This window comes from Cloeon dipterum, chromosome 3 (genome assembly GCF_949628265.1).
Source record: "Cloeon dipterum chromosome 3, ieCloDipt1.1, whole genome shotgun sequence".
In the NCBI taxonomy this organism is placed as follows: Eukaryota; Metazoa; Arthropoda; class Insecta; order Ephemeroptera; family Baetidae; genus Cloeon; species Cloeon dipterum.
Window position 1 is genome coordinate 21,325,177 of NC_088788.1, and position 15,152 is coordinate 21,340,328.

The following is a 15,152-nucleotide window of genomic DNA, read 5'->3' on the forward strand; positions in this document are numbered from 1 at the left end:
TTATCATCATGCTATTGTACATAGATTTTACTTTTTGCATTTTTGGTTCAAACCAAATTTTCGTACAGAGAAGACATAAAAGACGTAAAGGAGGTTGGTAACCCTCGAAGACAACCCCTCTGGCTTTCACACAAACTGCGCAGCTCTTTGCTTTAGCCTGTCATAATAATAATGTGACATGAATAGCAATTCGTGTACGCCAAAAAATGGGATAAAAACCCGATTCTTTTGTCTGAGAGTGGCAGCGTGATTTATTTACGGTTTGCTTGTCCCACAAATTCTAATCCCTTAAATCTTGTTAGAGAAATCAAGGGTCAATTTTTTTCCTTCAAATTTTACCTTAAGCCATTTTCTACTTAAAATTCAAGTTACAAAGCTCTCAAAAGTACTGCTTAGTTTGAAAACCTTTTTGATCAGACCAATACTGATTATTTTCGGTCTGTGCCATTTCTAGCTGTGCAGAAAGCAATTTTTGTCTATACAAAATTTATTCAAAATACAAAAATTGAAATGAAAAACATTTAAATTCTAAAAATCAAATGAAATTAAAGTAATCTCTTTCCAGAAGCGGTAAAAATGACCCCTAACTGGCCTATAAAATTAATTCTGAGCGTGTTATTATATTATAAACATTGTTCTGTTCTGTGAATATTTTTTCTTGTGGTGCGCGTGTCGATTTTTTACTAAAAAAACTTTATCAGTCTGCTCATTCGCACTTTCAACATTTTCAAGAGCGAAATGTGAATGTGGTACTGAGTCAATCAGCGGCTAATCAAATTACGCCACTTGGGCAACGCACGTGAGCGAAGCGCCGATTGAACGCATCAATTTTCCAGCGTGTGGAGAGGCCACTCGAAGGCACGCAGGCTGATTTTCGTTAGAAAATGCTCTGGCGACGCCTAATGCAAGGGTCAGGCGATGAGTCGGAATCCGGCGAGTGACGAGCGCTTTTGCTCACAAGAGTGGCAGAGTGAGAAACAGCTTTATTAAGTATGCAGGCGCGCACTCATTAAAAGTAAACAGCCTGCGGCGCTTCGCTCCGTTAATTAATTAATTTCAAGCCGACCGCAGCGCCGAAAATTCCGCATCACAAAGAGCGGCTGACGGAAATATCGCGGCCAAATTTAATCCACAATATAGCCCGGCGAGAAAGTGGTAATAAAGTTTCCGCACTTTTCTGCTCCGCCCTTTTGGGTGCTTTTCGGCCTGCGGCTGCTGCAGGTGGCCAATTCAGCCCAACATCTTGTCCGCTTGAATTTTTGCTGCCGTCGGCGAAACATTGGAGGGAATAATAATGAATTGGGCGCTCTACTGCGTGCCACAGTTCCCTAATCTGAATTCTGCTTTCAATTTGGGTTTTCTGGCCAAAATTTCGTTTTCAGAGCGTAGAAAGTCGATCACAGTAAAATAATTTAACCCAATCGGTCGTTTAATCTCAAATACAATATCCAGAGGGAAGTAAATCATTCGATCTTTTTTTATGGGTTGGACCAAGGTTAGCCTTGTCTGTCCGTGCCCTTTTGAAGTGCTGAACAAATGAGGACAAATAAGGTTATTCAGAAGTTTTTTGCCAAACTTTAAAGCATCCAAGAATGACTGTCTATCCTCGTGAAACCATCTGAACACCGTAAAAACACTTGTATATAATAGTCTACAATGATAGTTCATTAATTTATGAATTTTCAGCCAATCAATGGATTTTCATGAGGATTTTGGTTTTTGAGACATTGCAAGTTGACGTAGCATTCTTTTATTCCAGAAAGAGAAAAATGCCGATTTATATTAAAAAGTTAAAACGAAGTTTGGCCTTTTTAGCTCACTACGAAAATCATAGAAAATTAACATTTTATCGTAAATTGTTTATAAATCACCCCTTTTCAATTTTCCCAGGGCTATTTTTATTTGAAATAGATAGAAAAGTCAACTGTAATACCAAAGTTCAATCGTCTGCACACGGGATGTTTTAATTAAAACGCTTCTCCAATACGCCGTGGATAAATAAGGCGGTTTATCGCGCAATTTAACTCCACGTGACTTGATCACTGCACTTTTAACTGCACAAACAGACGGAGAAGACTTAGTTGGCTGCGCAAACTTCAAATAATCGAGTGATAAGATTCTGGGTTAATTGCAATTGCTGTTTAATTACTGTGCACGAGGACAAATAATTTCCTCGCAGGGCGTGAGGCGTGAGCAGGCGGGAAAGGGCATCAAAGTGCATCGGCACAGCTCGACGCGCGCGTTTCTTTACGACTGCAGAGGCGAATGCAACGCCAAGATAGTGCTCATCTGCGAAGGGTTAAAACTTGAAAGCTGAACTGGCGGAGTGGCCGTAAAAGTATCATCTCGCGAGGCCAGCGTCCTGCTCGTACAGCTAATTTACGATCTCTACCCGGGCTGCAGATGAAATTATGCCAGTGCGAGCAGGCGAGGCCTGCGCTTAATTTGTTTCGTGCGCACTCTGCTTGTTGTACTCTCAACTTCTCGCCTTTCTTGCGAGCCAAAGTTAGTTTTTAATGCCACACTTCCGAGGTGTTTGTTAGTGTTTTCCACAAGAAACACGCAGTATGTACGTAGGAAGGAGAAAAGCAATTTCATTCAATTTATCTTTTCTCTATGGCTTTGTTAGTTTGTAAGTTGTAAAGGATTTGCTATACTTGATGTGATGCAGAGTATTTAAGACGATCGAATTTTATCGTGCAACAGCAAAGCAAAGATGAACCAGATTTGATCAATTTCAGGACCTTTGAGCCGCATCACAATTTTCTCGATGTTTGATCGTGATATTTTTAGATTCTTTTTATAGTATTTATCATATGAAAAAGTTTTAGTCAAGCCAATTCAGAGAAACAACTTTCGGAAACAGATGGTTTCAAGGTATTTCTCTGGAAGATTATTTTATCTTGTTGAACTATCAAGTCAGTTGCTGATGTGAAGTAGAAGTAAACATCTGAGAGTCATGTACACAGCAGAAGCGAACTCGCTTTGCATTTTTCATTGTAAGTAGGATATGGAGGACGAGGAAGAAAATGGAATTCCGACCGCGCTGTAATGAATTTTCCTCGGCAAGAACTGACAAAAAATCATTGCATGGGTAAAAAGGCTGCGAGCTACCTTCGGAATTGAAAATTGAACAAGGCTCGTGCATAAAAGGGGCCGCAGTCAAATTGCTCGCGAACATCGCTCCCGCGCCCCACTTAAAACTGTTCGCTATCATGTCGGTGCGTGTGCCACATCCACACACAGTACACACATGTGGGTCGAATTTGATCAAGTAAAGGAACGAGAGTCGCAAGCTCCCGCCAGCCGCCTGCTTGGAAATTGCTTTTCGTCCTGCTCCTCCGCGAAAAGCAGATAGCACATCATTACGGGCCGTGTTGCGCACATGTACTCAGTCTTGTGTGCATGTACTTTTCCATGTACACGACGTGGATGTGGTGGAGTGGCACATGCATGCACGTAATCGGCGACTTACGCTAGATATGGTGCCGCCGAATTCCGCCGCCGATCGATAATGACACGCTTATGGACTGTGAAATTGGCCAATCAATTCCAACTTTGCCGGCGCGGCTCGTCTCGGGCGGATTTGCAGAATACTAACTACACGTGGCGGAAAGGCAGCTGCATGCGTTCAGACTTCCGACCAACCCTCGCCTGCATCGCACTGGAAATCGATCAACCCGCCAAAATGCATTATTTGATTCGGTGGCCAATTCTCTTATCTGCCCCGAGTTTGGCATTTATTGGATCTGAGAACTCGGAAAACAGAAGGCTCCTTTCGCGAGTGACGGATTCCCCGCGCTTGAAAAAAAATTGATTCCGTTGTCCGAACCATTCACGGCAGAGCAGTGCGGACTGCGGAGAGGGCGCGTTTCACGATTCTGACTTCTAATCAGTCTTCCATCTGCAGTAATCGCATAATAGATTAGTTCACACATAAAATAGTTTCCCTCTGACCGAGGAAAGCTTTTGTTGACATCATTTAACGAACAGCTAGGAATATATTAATAATTTCATTAAAATAATATTTAAATATTTTTAGAGGGTAGCATCAAGAATGTGTCTTGTCGGCATGTTCCCTTCATTGCATTGTAGAAGACTGCCCAATGTTTCAAATTGACTGAATTTAAATCCGCGTGTTCAGCATTTGACCGTTTTAATATTTTGGTTTCCATTTAATTTTTTTAGGAAATTTCTCGTTCAGGCATATATAATATTCCAAGTCCGTTATGGGACTAATTTCGTTTTGAACAATATCAGTTCCTGTCGAAAAAAATTCAATTCCCAGGAGGTTTGTGTTTCACAAGAAATATAATTCCAGCCACCTAAAATCTCGCATAATTTCGATTTTCTTTTCTGGCGTTACTCCTCACATAGCTTTGAAAATAAAAATGGATTGCATTGTCTGAATCATTCGCGGCAGAACGTGCCCAGCTTGGCGATTCCGACTTTTAATCACACTCTTCCATTTACGGTAATCACATAATCGATGTGTTTTCACACCAAATGACGGCATTTCAGGTGCACGCGTATATGCACACACACACACACACACACACACACGATATAACAAATGTGCGTCTGCAGCAAAGTGCTCTTCCTCATCAATCACGCGGCGGCTGTTCGATCGTGTCTGGTAGGGCAGGGTGCAATTACTCGCACCACGGCGCTGGAAGCAGCAGATTGGGGCTGCGGAGCGCGCGCGAATGATGAGCCGGCGCGCGTGACAATCGTGCTGCACGGCATGCTGCGTTCGGAAAGCCAAATGAGTGTGAGCGAAAGGAGGAAGCACATTGTCACTGGCCGCTTCTGTGATGCAGCCGTCCGGCCGGAAAACCGATTTTGTCCTATTGCCAGGAACGGATTTTGCCCATTTCGATTGGGCCAAAGTGGCTATAATAAAAGCAAGCGTCGGCGCTACGTTGAAAAGTCAATTTCTAGCGTTCAGCACAACAAAAACGACGGCTTTTACCGTCGGGTGACCTTTAAATGTGCGTCAGCGCGATATTTAATTGAAACAATGGTAATAATAGCGAGACGATTATTTCAGCTACTGTTTCGTTTTGCTCCGCTAGTTAAAAAATATACAATTTAATGACTGTTAAAACTATTTGAGGATTTAAAAAAACCCTGTTATTTGCAAAGGTTGTAATAAATAAAAATGGCATAAATATATATTAACTAAAATTAACTCGGCTTGCCGTGTAAATTTCCGAGAAGCTCCAAAGTTTTTTAATTTTTATCCCTGTCGGAGGACCGGAAAGGGCGCTCACTGTACTAGCACGAATGCTGAAACCCGGGTCCCAATAACACCGCGAACGGTTAACATGGGCGCACCAGGCCGCACAGGGACCCAGCCGACTGAAGGACCACTTGCCTCTTGCCTCCGCACCGAGGACTTTTTGAAATGCTAGACATTTGTCCTGTGGTGCCAAATCGCGCATGCTGGAAAGGTGCAAACCAGCAAGTAGCGAGTTTGCCTAGAACTATGCAGCCGGCAGCCAGGCGGGTCACCCATCCTGCTGTGAAAGCCAGAAATTATGTAGTGCTGCCTTGAATCAAGTTCAACTATCTCATCTTTCCAACAATTGATATTTTTCATCAAAGCGAATCATTTTTTCAATATTAAATATTTCTGTTAATTTTGTGATGGAGAATCAATTGATTTTACCTGGAGAAAATTTCGGACCTCATTTTTCCACGATGAAAAAACCTCCACAGATGTACCCATGTCATTCAATATTTCTGAAAGTTCACTGCGTTGAACGCGCGGGACACGTGGTATTCACCGTAAGTGCACGGTGCGAAAGTGTGTGCAGCAAACTGTTGCTAATATAAGTGTTAAGGCTGAGAGCATCTTTAAAGTGGCAGGCGTCAGTGGTGAAGAGGGCAAAATGTGTCACCACACGACAGATTTCCTTAGTTTTTCTCTCTTGCCAAGCGATATTGATTGCATCCATAAAATTCGCCGCGCACCGAGATAAATTGATATTCGGAGAGCGCCTACGTTTCGCAGCGCTAGGCTTTTTGCCGCGCACATGTGTCATGCGGGCAGCATAACCACTCAACTCGTCGCCCGTCCTGCCGACCGACCGCCAGAGCAAGCGAGCGAGCGAACGAGCGAGCGAGAGCGTCCAGAGTGCGTTCGCAGAAAGCTTTCCAGCGGAAATGATTTACGATTTCCTCTAGAGGCTGAAGGGCACTTTTTGATCAACTCGCTCACGAGCGACGCCCGGCACTGCCTCTTCAACTCGTTTCCGAATGCACGTATAAACTCCCACTCTCAGCGTATATGTGTGTGTGATTTTTCCAGCGCGTAAACACGCGTCGTCAGCACTGAGTCTGAGTGCCATAAAATTGAACGCCGCCTTTTAATCCGCACTCGAAAGTCCATATCGGCCGCTTTTTCGGTACACCGGTTTTTTGACTTTATCTGATTTGGCTGACAAAAGTCCGTTTCAATGATAAGCTGGCCTGTTTGTTTGTGTGTCGCGTTATCTCGGGTTTCAATCAGATTGGCCGTTCCAGTGTAGTGGAAACGTGAACCCAGGGGCTTATTGATTTTTCGTTTGTTTATGGTGCTCTGTGGCAGAAAACTTTGCTCAATTTGGTGACCTGGTATACATTTTTTCATCCCGGACATACCTTTTGCGTGTACCCACACACCATTGACGAGGTGGGCAATTGTCACAATGGAACTCATAGTGAATATCGAGGCAATCCTGTCATTTTTACTTACTTGGGAATGGCTACATCGATATCAAATTAACATGGCATATACAAATTCAGTCGTAGAATTCTGAGATTTGGCCCTAGTAAAGGCAGCTGAAAAAAAAATATAAAATGGCCATAGCAGTGGACAAAATTTGTTAATGAATTTTGGATAATTCTTTACGGTCCAAAGTGTTAATTTTCTTTTTTCAACTTTTAGAACAGCAGGCTGACACACAAAAACTTAGGGTCTCAAAATTTTGAGACATTTTGAAGAAGCTTTATGTTGTCCTAACGCCTGAGCGCTATGCAACCAAGTTGATTATGATAATTTTATCAAAGACCAACAAGGGTTGCTTATTTGTTGAGCACCGCGACAGAAACATTTGAACCAGAACAAAAGGATACAAAGTGCAAAAGAAAAGTTAGATCATAACAATTTCTTCTTAGTCTTTCTTAGATAATTTTTAGGACAATGTCGGTAGACTAAATTTAGGACATGGCACGTTTGGACATTGTATGATTTTCGATTTAGGACATTAATTTTTAGGATAACGTATGGCACCCCATAACTAAGTTGGGCATAATATGCAAACTTCGAAATTGTTCCTTTTGAGTTTCGTTGCGGCACGCACGCATGGAGGCCATAAAGCAGTCATCTTGTACACAAACCCGAGTTTCTCGTCGAGAAACATGTTTGTTCGTTGCGAACGAACGAGAGCTTGTGTGTATTTGAGTTGTGCGCTCTTTTCGCGGGCTCGCGGCCGAGTTTAGACAAGCCGCGAAGCAGGCAGCCCACCTTTTGCAAACACAGCGGCAGCAGTTGCGAGACGGGGCGAGGCAAACACAAAAGCCGAAATGGAAGAATCACTGCGCGCCGAGAGTGAAAAGAAAAAGCGCGCTCGAGCGGTGATGCCCTCGGTGCACATTCATTTTTATATTGAGCCGCGTCGAATTTTCTTTCTCTCATTAATCGCGAGCGTGGCACGGCAACGAGGGCGCGCGCAGCAATTAACGAGGAAACACTAAAAGCAGCGGCGGCTGCAATTGTTGCGTGCCTGCCGTGGATGGAATTGCCAGCAAGCCGCCACCGCGATTGCTACCCTGCCAATGAGAGCCAGCTACTAAAAATAATTGACGGAACTGCCGATATGCCTCTCCTTTTTGTTCTTCGCCTGCAGATTTATTGCGGCTTTTCATTGTTGCGACGTGCTAACGATGCATAGCGCCAACTCGGCTTACTTTCTCCACCAAAATGTATTTCGAGGGAGATTATTTATTTGTTGCCTTCACGGCAAAAAAGTGATTTCTGGTTCAGTTTGTTGGATTCAAGTAGCAATTAATTTTTCCCGGTGAAGGATTTTACTGTCATTTGAGTTAATTTATAGGCACGATTTGGCATTTTTCCTAGGAAAATACTATAACTTAACAACATAAAAAATGTGTGTTTTTAATTTTTTTATAGATTGAAGGAAGAAATTTTCTGGACATAAGGACCAGCCAAAGAGGATCAGTTAAATTATCTTATGAATGAAATTTATTTAACCTTGTTTTTATTTTTATTTCTAATTAAGGTTGAAAATAAATTAATAATAGGCAGTTCCTCCTGCATAGGAAAAGGACACAGACCTACAAAATTACATCTTGAACTGACTCATTGGCACCAAGAAAAATCAATTGATTGAAATAAAAAGTCAACTGTAGCACGCCAAACAGAAAAAAGCGTCTGGATCTTTTATTCTGATGAATGAATTTACTTCCTGATTTAAGATCCAATTAATTAGGCAAACTTCAGCACGCACGGTTCACTAGATTATTAATGAAGCAAAAGTTGGTGTTTCTTTTCTTTGTGATAAATTTGCAGCTCGGTTTTCCTCCTGACATTGTGTGTATTTGCGAGGCAAACTAATCGAATCCTATTACAAGGCTGACTCGATTTGGCCGCGGCTGGCACCGGTTTGGCTCAATTAAAATGCGCACCGGTCGCTTGTACGCCACCGACACCGTTCGAAACTGAATGGTAATGTGTACGAGCGCACTCGTATTTGCATAATCATCGCCGTGTTGCGGGCGATCCGTTTATTTTTGGCCCGCTCGCTTTGAACCCTGCCTCAACCGTCCACCGCTCGCTCGCTCGTCAGATTGTTTTGCAGCAATAATCCGCGGTGTTTCGTCTAATCACGTGTGTTTGTTTATTCCGATCAATCGCGACCGATTGGCATAACAGAGGCAAAATATTTGATACCTGTCGATTAATTCAGTTCGTGCCTGCCTGCATTGATTTTCCCCTCAGGAAACACTATGTTAAGTTGTATTCAAAGTGATAACTTGCTTTCAGGCTTATAATAAACATATGATTTCCAGGATTTAACAAGCCAAACACATGCAACTATAAAAAAGAAAAGATATAAAAGTTTTCGACAAGTCCCTTGCTTTCTGTTTGTTTCGAAATCATTTTCTAACGCAGAAACAACAAAAATATGCAACCAAGGTACCTAAATAGAATTTATTATTTAAGGTTCAACAGAGGTAAAATAGCAAGTTAAATTAAAATTTACGTTTTAATCAATTTCTTAGTCAAAAGGAATGGCCCACGAAATTAACAATGAAAAATAAAATATGATAGAGCAATCCCTTCGTGACTTTGGCTGAAGGCTGAATACTATCCCTCCCCTGCATCGAAGACACTAATTAAATTTAGTAGCTTTTACAGTCCCAATAACCATTATGATAGCCTTTGGGAATACCACGACTTGCAACACCAAAGAGCCAATTTCTTCCGGCCCGACGAACTCCGATGCGAACAAACGCAGATGGTCGTCGTTCAGATAATGTCTCATTAATAATTCCGCGCTGCCAGCGCAGCCAAATTGTTCCCGGCCCGCCGATTCAACTCTTCTTTCGATTTACGTGTGATCGAGCACGTTTTGCTCCTCGTCCTTCTTTTGACACGCATGCACCGTTCAAACCGAGTCAAATATTAATGGCCTGGCGTCCTGGCGTAGATACGAGCAAGGTTAAAATCAAAAGCTCGCCAAGCTAATCGCACGAACGACACAACAAACATTATTTCCCCTTTATCAAAATGTCCGTTTATAGTTTTCTTGATTGATATCATGGTGTTAAACATAGGAGTTTTTGGACCGTTGTGTGAAAAATTAAAATGGAAAGCAAATTTGATAAAAGGCGCGAGCACATTCACTGCTTTCGTTTAATTTAACCAACGTGTTTCACGGCGGGCGGAGAAATGAGTGTTGAAATTCGTGCTCCTGTTGGAAGGTTTTTCTCCGTATTTGTTTATTCGAGCTCTACATTTCACGTTCGAATCGGTGAATGTGTAAACATGGGCGCAGGTTGGCAAACATTTCGTCACAATTATTCCGCGTGCAACAAATGAGTTTTTCGAGCTGATCGATAGTAATAAAATTGCTGTCGGCGTAATCAAGATGGCTCCTAATTAATTTTGTATTTTGTTCCAAGCGAAAATGTGCGATAGTCGCAATGAATATTATAAATGTGTCAAAGCGTATCTCGTAATGGTTTGAGCTGACTATTTGAAAGAAATCAATCTTAGATTTAAAAAAAACTTAATTTACAATAGATAAAAGTTATCAACTGATCATTAATTTAAAATATAATATTTTTCTAGCCTGAAAATACGTTTTTAAATTCAACACCGCATCGAATAAATTACGCTCGGAAAAGATAGTTTCAATTTTTGAAAACAACCGAATCACTACTTAACCATGCGTTTTTGAGTCAAACGGATCAATAAGACGCAAGTTTTCTCCTGCGATGCAGATGCAGTCTGTGCGACGGCAATTTAACGGGAGGTCTCTCGGTCAGTCGGCAAAGTTAGGAAGATAATGAAATTACACTTGTGCTGGCTGTCGGACGCTAGCTGGACGCGTGAGCACTGCCGCAATATGCCAGGTCCAAGTGACGCTGATGCTATTAGGCCCCAATTCCGAAAGAGCCTTCTGCAGCCTCTGGCCGTCGGCGAAACTTCTCAAAATAATGGCAAATCTAATTACTCTCGGCCGGCACCGAGGTTTCCACGCAGATTTTCGCTCTCGCTTTGTGCCGTTGCCAGAAACGTGTCAGCAGCACTATTTCTAGCTAACCAACCAACCAACATATAGAGACGTGTTGAAGATGTAAATGTCATTTCACCTCAATACTCTAATCATTGCATATTGAATGGGAAAACGCCGAGTTACGCACAAATTGGAAAATTTTAATCTGACCAGATCGTTCCAACCCTCGATATCTTGACATCAGAAGATTCCTGCTCATAGGTACTGCCGTTTCTGGTTCAATTCCAAAAGCGGCGAGGAAAACAAACACGAGTAATTTGGCACTGTGCTACTATAATTTAAGAGTGTGACGTCAGCAGGGAATGCAAAATATGCAGCCAGCGGGGCCCCGACTCGCACTTAAATAAGGCAAAAGACGAAAATATTCATTCCGACGTTCGCCCTCCCATACATCTCTCTGCAAGACGGGAAATTTCATGCAAATTGGCTCCGCTCTTTCTCTCTTCGGCGCATTCCGCTGTGAAATGTCAATGATATTCAAATTAGAGGGGCTGCATATTCCAAACGCACTGCGGTGAAACGCGAAGTGTGTTTTCCCTGTCTTATTTTCCTCCGCTTTGGCACACGAATGATTACATTTGACCGCTTACGATCGCGTGATTCTGCTCCGCGGCCGCCGCACGCAGGCAAATCAATGCAAAGTGCAAGTTCATATCTTTTTCGCTCTTCGTCTTATTAGCTCTTGATTTGCCAACAAAAAAATGAGACATCAATTGCAGCATCTGAGGCAGCTAGTTATGTGATTTTTGGGTCATCTTTTTTTCATTCGTCGCAGATAAGGAAGGCAATGCAAGTTGTAGGTAAAGAGGATTCAATTAATATAATTTCAGCTTAATTGTTCTCCATTTGTCTGTGTAATTGATAGTTGAATGAGTTCTCGAGAGTTTACCAGCAAAAATAGCCGGACTTAAATTGATGGCCTGCGACATAAACATCACGTTTAATCAAATTATGACTGTAATTTAACTGTTAGGCTTTCCTTTTACCACCCCTAATTAACCTATTTCCATTACAAAATAATCCAATTAAAAAGAGGAAAAGATGCCAAATTTGATAACAACATACATTTCAGCCAATATCTTTAGTTCTTGGAGTGTAATATTAACCAATATTGGATAGTTCATTCTTAAAAGTTAAAACTGTTATTTTACAAAATGAACACTTTAAAACCCAGATTTCGCCACATTTTTGCATTATTTCCAATAACAAGCAGCAGTTAAAAAATCAGAGCGATGAAATGTGTTAGAGTGGTTGTGGTTATTTGTAAAAAGAATGGCAAGTTTCGTTGCACACAAAACTTTTCAATCAACTTTTGAGCTGGCAAGACGAAGACGGGAATTTTCGCATTTCGAGGCAGCAACCGCCGAGCCAGCAAAATTCAATTTAGTCTATTGGCATGCAGGCGACTCGAATTCCGCGGATGCCTCATCTCGCGAAGGAGCTCTTTCTCTCATTTGAATTGAGTTTTATCATGCACCCCGCAGAGATGAAACTCTTGACTAGTTATGAAATATTTTATTAATATAAGCCATATAAGCAAATTAGCAAATAACACCATTGTTTTCATTAAAAAAAAACATTGCCCAATTTAACTACAGATTGTAGTGTTTGTTGTAAAATGTGAATGCTTTTATTAAAGATGTGTAGATCACCCCAGGCATAAATAATGTCAGGTACCTACATACTCCCACTTGGTTCCGTCTGAATTGATTGCGCCTTGAACGACAGCGGCTTGGCCGTGACCACAATTGTGACGTCAAAACGCTGTTTAAAATGTATTAAATCGTGTGTGATAATGTATTCAGCAGAGTTATGTCGGACTTTCCTTTCACCCCGCACTTCTGAATAAAATGAAAATAGTTTGGGTCCTACTCACTACTGACGTCAAATATTTGCCGACCCTAAACTTTATTGTTAATGGTTAAAATATGACGTGGAAATATTTTATTGATTAGCAGAGCGTTAAGTCGGAGGAGATTTTGAACTAAAAATCATTGAACTGGTATTGTTTGAAAAATATTTAATTTGAAGAGCTTTATTTGATTTGTCAAGTTTTGATAATTTACGAAACAAAAACGTATGATTGGTATTCTATTTTTTATTCACTATCGCTATCAAAGTTTATTTCAAATAATATCCTTGTTTGTTTGAAATCGCTCTAGCTATATAAGCACATTTTTAAAAGAAATGATATTGTAGCATCAAAACACTAACAAACAGGCGAGCAGATAAGTACATGACATTAATATCAGCTCATGGTTTACAAAATGAATCTAAACTATATGTGCTTACTGCTAGTGTTTTCGTGTTGCCATAGACGACCTTTTAATAATATTACTTTTACTAAAGGCCAGTGGAAACTTCTAAAAATATTCGTTTATTTGAAGAATTTAATTGTTTTGCTTGAAGGAACGCATTTCTATTAGCCCTAACGATTTTTCGGCGTGGGTGCTCTTATCGTCTCCGTTTCAAAGTTTGACAGGAATAACACACGATGATGCGTATTAACCCTTTAGATCTGCATGTCTGTGGCACAGTCATTTTGCGTGGCCCCAAAATCTACACAAATTAAACAATAAGCGACGATAATTATTTGGCAGCATTACAATTCAATATTTTTCCTCTAGCTTATTGACGGTAAATGATATCATATACATTTCCACGTATCAAAAACACGAATTTTTTCATTCAAGCGTGCGTTTGGCGTTCACCTTGCCTCCGAGCAATGATGCGCGAAGGAAAGTCCGCACGGAATAATTTACCTTGCGTCTCACATGTGAATGCGGACGCCGGAAAGAATACCTGGCGCCCAGCTGAGCTGAACATTCCAAACCAAATAAACATACACGCATAGTTATCAGTAAAAGTATTTGGGAGAAAAATACGCTAGTTGTACTCACAGTATGTTTCGGACGTAAGCCTGTCGATGGTGTCTTGCTTCAGTTTCGAATTTTTCTTGCCCATCGCGACGACGACGACGACTGCAGCAGGACAAACTCGACTGTCGGCTCTACCTCGACACTGGCCAAAGGTGCGAGGGGCACAGCGGGCGCGACGGAGAAAGACGGCAGACTCGGCTCTCTGGCAGCGCTCGGCAGCAGGCACTCACTCCTTCATCGTGTGCATGAGCCGGCTTCGTCCAGGATACTACACTACTCCCGCCCGACTCAGTGACCCACTCGAAATGCCAGCGCCGTTGAGCGCCGCTGCACGCACCTCGAGCAGCGCTCAGTCGAGGCAGCACCGTCAAACCGACGATTATTCCAACCCTGCCTGCACCCCAGTTCAACCCTCTTGTAATCAGTGAGGGCGTTATAGGGTCTAAGCCACAGTGAAAAGCAAATTTAATGACTGTACGTAAGTTTTAAAAATTTACGTCAAAATATAGTTTTACAGGATAATGTTTTTCAAATATTATGTACTGAATGGAAAAAGCCAACGCAGCTAGGGAAGTGAACGTCATTCTCTGAATTAAAATTTCTATAAAAAATTTGTTTCTTATAAATCAAGTGGGCAAACAAAACTCTTGAAATTTCCTACTCTGTCCTATAATCCGTATAAGTATAAATTATTCTGTATCATAAAAGTTTCCATTATTAGAGGCCTCGCAACACCACGTATATTGAAGCGGTGGCTGGATGCCATTCTTACGCCGATATTAATCCCGGCGGAGGTAATTTATGCCGGCGGCTGGCGCGGCTAACAAAATTTTAGAAGTCCCGAAGGGTAGGAGACCAATTTTATATTTTCAATTCAAGTCGGTCTATTTGCATCCAAAACAAAAAAAAAATAGAAAAAAATACAGTTAATCACATTTGGGAGATTCGGGAGATATTATTATTATTAACGAACAACACTCTAAAACTAAAACTCAAAATACTAGCAAAATTTATCACTACTCAAATCACTCGCCACACTAACTACAGAAGCCTATATATACAGTGCCGCTTTTCGAATTTTCGAAAGGCGGTTAGCGTGACTGGCGCACTCGACGCAGCCCCCAACTACTGTTGCGTATGTTGCTATAAACAAAATAGCAGAATTCAGGGTACCTGTCCACATTCCACATATCGTTAGAACGTGACCCAAAATCATTAGCCGCCTAACGCGGTGCAGCGCAGCTTGCTGGGACCTCGTAACTTAATCCATTACTTGTGATTCGAGTCACTTTAAATATTGCAGAGTGACCTCTGATTATCTACACACTCGAAAATTGAAGGGCGACGATGTTTTCTGAAGAGCTTTGATCGTCATTTAATATAGCTATGTACCTCTTGGGCTTTTGAAATATAAAATTAGGATTGCTTATTTGCTCAATTTATCAACTCCTTTCTCTCGCCAGCC

The 15,152-nt window shown here is 41.6% G+C and overlaps 1 protein-coding gene across 1 annotated transcript in view; it reads right to left on the reverse strand.

Annotated features, from left to right (window-relative positions):
- Positions 1-13,988, reverse strand: part of LOC135938585 (frequenin-2) — a 102,438-nt gene extending 88,450 nt beyond the window's left edge. The window contains exon 1 of the mRNA XM_065482313.1: positions 13,709-13,988. Within this exon, the coding sequence (XP_065338385.1) occupies positions 13,709-13,772 (64 nt within the window). The 5' untranslated portion in view covers positions 13,773-13,988. The remainder of the gene's footprint in view (positions 1-13,708) is intronic.
- Between the last annotated feature and the right edge of the window lie 1,164 nt (positions 13,989-15,152).